The sequence below is a fragment of the Colobus angolensis genome, unplaced genomic scaffold, assembly GCF_000951035.1.
Source record: "Colobus angolensis palliatus isolate OR3802 unplaced genomic scaffold, Cang.pa_1.0 Scaffold404, whole genome shotgun sequence".
NCBI lineage: Eukaryota > Metazoa > Chordata > Mammalia > Primates > Cercopithecidae > Colobus > Colobus angolensis.
This window is the reverse complement of record NW_012117422.1, coordinates 76920-82320: the sequence shown is the minus strand read 5'-3', so window position 1 is coordinate 82320 and position 5401 is coordinate 76920. Positions and strand designations below refer to the sequence as shown.

At 43.0% G+C, this 5401-nt stretch overlaps 1 protein-coding gene across 3 annotated transcripts in view; it reads right to left on the bottom strand.

Annotated features, from left to right (window-relative positions):
• CANX (calnexin) overlaps positions 1 to 5401 on the bottom strand; it is a 36153-nt gene that overhangs the window by 13900 nt on the left and 16852 nt on the right. For all 3 annotated transcript variants that reach the window (XM_011955957.1, XM_011955958.1, XM_011955959.1), the window contains exon 8: positions 1007 to 1196. In XM_011955957.1, coding sequence (XP_011811347.1) covers positions 1007 to 1196 — 190 coding nt within the window. The remainder of the gene's footprint in view (positions 1 to 1006; positions 1197 to 5401) is intronic.

Here is a 5401-nt window from a genome sequence, read left to right as displayed (position 1 = left end):
AAAAAAAAAAAAAAAAAGCAAGAAAAGAAAAGAAAAAGCATATTTATATAAAAACCAGTACATGAACATTCATAGCAGCATCATTCATAATCACAGACAAAAAGGAGCAAACAACCTAAATGTCCACCAAGGCAGGGATAAATAAAATGTGGCATTATCAAACCAGTAGAATTTATTCAATCATAAAAAGGAATGCAGTACTGATACATGCTTCAACACAGATAAACCTGGAAAACACTGTGCTAAATGAAAGCAACTGGACAGAGAAAGCCACAAACTGTATGATTCCATTTATATGAAATATACAAAGTAGACAACTGCAGAGAGGCAGAAAGCAGGTTAGTGGTTGCTGGGAGTTGTGGGGAGTAAACAGGGAGTGACCGCTTAATGGGTACAGGGGTCTTCTTAGGTGATAAAGCTAGTTAAGGTATATAATACCGAACAAGGCTAAGTCCAAATCTCATATGCACGAAATATACAAATAAACTTGGCATTTATACTAGTGCAGTATAAAAGTTCAGTTACATGTATCTTACCTTTCAGGGAGGAAAAAGATCATCTAGAATTTAATTGCTAGGCATAGGAGGATACTTTTACAAAGGGTAAGAATTTCTTCACTTTCTGACATTTCTGGAGTCACTGTATGAAGTTGGAAGCTCAAAGATAGCCATATACAAGAATCCAGCCCCAGCTATCTTCATTTCTCCTCACTCTTCAATGTGCACCCTACATAAAAGGCCATGTAATTTCTCCCTTGCATGTCAAGCTTATTGCTGCTCCTCTACTTCTGCATATGACATTCTTCAATCAGAAACAACTCTTCCCATATTCACCAACTCCTTGACTCTCACCCCTTTCCAGCTACTCTAATAGTTTCCCTACAGATTGGACTGCATCATGGATTACTGAAATTATCAGAGCTCACTCAACCAACATTTGGCTGTTCCAGCCACATGGAATATGTGAAATGCTTCCTTACACTTGAAGACAGGTCCCCAAGACTCACCAGTCATCTGGCTTGACAGCTTCTGGATCTGGGATTTTTGGTCTTTCATCCCAATCCTCGGGCTTCCGGTCTTCTGGGTCCTCAATTTCACGTGAAGGATTTACAGGAGGAGTCATGTCATTGAGCAGATTTCCACTATTCACCACAGATTGGTCAACTAGTATTTCAAAACTATTGTCTGGATTCAAGACTGAAAAAAACATTAAATGGAATTAAAAGCACTTAATTTCCCAAGCTCCCTTTACCATAATACAAAAGATCATGACTTCTAACATGAAGCAGCAGAAGTATGACCTGAGGCTTTGGGGCAAGAACAATGCCTGGTTTTTGGGGTCTTGGGCAAGTTAGTGCCCATTTCCTTATGCACAAAACATGAATGCTTAGTTCCTCAGGTTTGTAAGAATTACAGCAAATGATAGTTAAAGTCTTTAACACCAAAGACTTTACTTATAGACACTTAAAAAAAAAAAAAAAGAAACCTTAATAAACTAACACGATTATTGGGCTTATACATACATAACAGTGAGCAAATTAGTGGACTTATAACTACTTCCCATTACAAAAGGTCCATTTCTTTTATTTCTAATAGAGCTGGTATTATTACCATGTCACTGAAATTACACAAACCTCTAATTTATTAAAACGCATGTCCACTCATGGTTCTACTTTTTAACTCCCATGGAGAATGAAAAAACAAGTTTAAATTCATAAAAGCTTTTTTTAAAATTTTATTTTATTTTTTTGAGACAGAGTCTCACTCTGTCTCCCAGGCTGGAGTGCAGCGGTGTGATCTCGGCTCACTGCAACTCCTGCCTCCCAGGTCCAAGCGATTCTCCTGCCTCAGCCTCCGGAGTAGCTGGAACTACAGGCGCCCCCCGTGCCACCACACCCAGCTAATTTTTTGTATTTTAAGTAGAGATGGAGTTTTGCCATGTTGCCCAGGCTGGTCAATCCGCCTAACCTCAGGCCTCCCAAACTGTTAAGATTACAGAGGTGAGCCACCATGCCCAGCCACACGGGCCCCATAAAAGCATCTTAAGTGTGACGTATATTAAAGGCCAGGTTCCACACCTAGATATCTAACATGTGGGTGATTGAGTTATAGCACATCCAGACAAGAAATCCTATGCTGCTGCATCAGTGATAATGAAAACGAATATTTTTGTGAGGAAGAACTTCACACTCTTTTGTTGTTAAGAAAGTTAGGGCTGGGTGTGGTGGCTCATGCCTGTAATCCCAGCACTTTGGGAGGCCAAGGCAGGTGGATCACTTGAGGCCATGAGTTGGAGACCAGCCTGGCTAACACAGTGAAACGCTGTCTCTACTGAAAATACAAAAACTAGGTGGGCACGTTGGTGCACACCTGTAAACTCAACTACTTGGGAGGCTAAGGCACAAGTATCGCTTGAACCCGGGAGGTGGAGATTGCAGTGTTTCTGTCTCAAAAAGAAAAAAATTAGGGTCAGGCGTGGTGGTTCATGCCTGTAATCCCAGCACTTTGGGAGGCTGAGGCGGACAGATCATGAGGTCAGGAGATCAACACCATCCTGGCTAACATGGTGAAACCCCGTCTCTACTAAAAATACAAAAAATTAGCTGGGCGCGGTGGCGGGCACCAGTAATCCCAGCTACTTGGGAGGCTGAGGCAGGAGAATGGCGTGAACCCGGGAGGCAGAGATTGCAGTGAGCCAACATCGTACCACTGCACTCCAGCCTGGGCGACAGAGTGAGACTCCGTCTCAAAACTAAAAAAAAAGATACAGCATGTAAAGTTGTATATGTGTACATACACATACGGACAAAGATATATCACGATGTTGATGTTTAAGATAATTTTAAATGACCTCTTTGTGTATGTTTTTTTTTTGTTTTGTTTTTTTTGAGATGGAGTCTCGCTCTGTCGCCCAGGTTGGAGTGCAGTGGTGCGATCTCGGCTCACTGCAAGCTCCGCCTCCCAGGTTCATGCCATTCTTCTGCCTCAGCCTCCCAAGTAGCTGGGACTACAGGCACCCGCCAATGCACCCGGCTAATTTTTTGTATTTTTAGGAGAGATGGGGTTTCACGGTGGTCTCAATCTCCTGATCTCATGATCTGCCCGCCTCAGCCTCCCAAAGTGCTGGCATTACAGGCATGCGCCACTGCACCCAGTCCATTGTGTTATGTTTTTATTGACATATCATACTTGTACATATTTTTGGGGTACGTGTGGTATTTTGGCAGGTGTATATAATGTGTAATGACCAAATCACAGTAATTGGACGGGCCGGGTGGCTCATGCCTATAATCCCAGCACTCTGGGAGGCTGAGGCAGGTGGATCATTTGAGGTTGGGAGTCTGAGACCAGGCTTACCAACACGGTGAAACCCCAACTCTACTAAACATACAAAACAATTAGCCGGGCATGGTGGCGCACGCCTGTAGTCCCAACTACTCGGGAGGCAGAGGCAGGAGAATCGCTTGAACCCAGGAGGCGGAAGTTGCAGTGAGCTGAGATCAGGCCACTGCACTCCAGCCTGGGCAACAGAGCAAGACTCCCATCTCAAAAAACAAACAAACAAAAAACCAAATCACAGTAATTGAAATATCTGTAACCTTAAACATTTACCTTTTCTTTCTTTTTATTTTATAGAGACAGTCTCACTCTGTCACTGAGGCTGAAGTGCAGTGGCCCAATCATAGCTCACTGCAATCTCGAAATCCTGAACTCAAGGGATCCTTCCACACCACAGCCTTGCAAACATCTGGGACTACAGGTACATGCCACCAAGCCTGAATAATTGTTTTTTTGTAGAACAGGGTCTTACTATACTGCCCGGGCTAGTCTAGAACTCCTGGCCTCAAGTGATCCTCCCACCTCAGCCTCCCAAAAGCACAGGGATTATAGGCTTGAACCACTGCACCTGACTCCATTTACTTTTTCTTTGTATTGGGAACATTACAATTCTCTTCCAGCTATTCTGAAATATACCACAAATTGTTCTAACTATAATTTCCCTACTGTACTATCAAATATTAGAATTTATTCCTTCTACCTCATTGTATTTCTGTACCAATTAACCAACTTGTCTTCAACCCTCTCCCTCGCTTGAAGTGTTTTCTTCTTGCTTATTTATGGCTTCTGAATTTCTATACCTTAAATACGTATTACTTCTGGAAATAACAAAAAAAGGTTAGGCCGGGCACAGTGGCTCACACCTGTAATCCTAGCACTTTGGGAGGTCGAGGTGGGCGGATCAACTGAGATCAAGAGTTCAAGACCAGCCTGGCCAACAATGTGAAACCCTGAAACCCTGTCTACTAAAAATACAAAAATGAGTTGGGCATGGTGGTGTGTGCCTGTAATCCCAGCTACCAGGGAGGCTGAGACGAGAGAATCGCTGGAACCCAGGAGGCGGAGGTTGCAGTGAGCCAAGATGGCACCACTGCACTCCAGCCTGGGCAACAAAGCAAGACTCCATCACAAAAAAAAAAAAGAAAAAAGGTTATTATATTCTAGGCTGGGTACAGTGCCTCACGCCTGTAATCCCAGCACTTTCGGGGGCTGAGGCGGGCAGATCACTTGAGGTCAGGAGTCCAAGACCAGCGTGGCCAACATGGTGAAACCCGGTCTCTACTAAAAATAGAAAAATTAGCCGGGCATGGTGGCACAAGCTTGTAATCCCAGCTACTCAGGAGGCTGAGGCATGAGAATCACTGGAACCCAGGAGGCAGAGGTTATAGTAGGCCAAGATTACGCCACTGCACTCCACCCTGGGTGACAGAGCAACACTCCACCTCAAAAAAATTAAAAAAGGTAGCCTAGGTGCAGTGGCTCATGCCTGTAACCCAGCACTTTGGGAGGCTGAGGCGGGCCATCACCTGAGGTCAGGAGTTTGAGACCAGCCTAACATGGAGAAAACCCGTCTCTACTAAAAAAAAAATAAATAATTAGCCAGGCATGGTGGCACATGCCTGTAATCCCAGCCACTCAGGAGACTGAGTCAGGAGAATCGCTTGAACACAAGCGGCAGAGGTTGTGGTGAGCCGAGATCACGCAATTGCACTCCAGCCTGGGCAACAAGAGTGAAACTCCATCTCAAAAAAAAAAAAAAAAAAAAAGAAAAGAAAAAAAGGTTATTATATTCTTCAGAAAGAAGCATGCCTATTTATGATCTCAAACTAGCAGGAAAAGCTTCAATAAACAAACCAAAATAAACCTATATCAAAATGATTCAACTCAATTGTCAATTGTCCAGGTATTAGAGTATCCAAAGTAGTTCAACTACAAGATACTTCTGAAAAACTATTTTCATTGGATGTATGTATAATTATATGTATAACTTATTCTATTATTCAACATCTCTCAACGACAACAACAACAACAAAAAAAGGAAGAAATTAGATAGATCAGAAAAG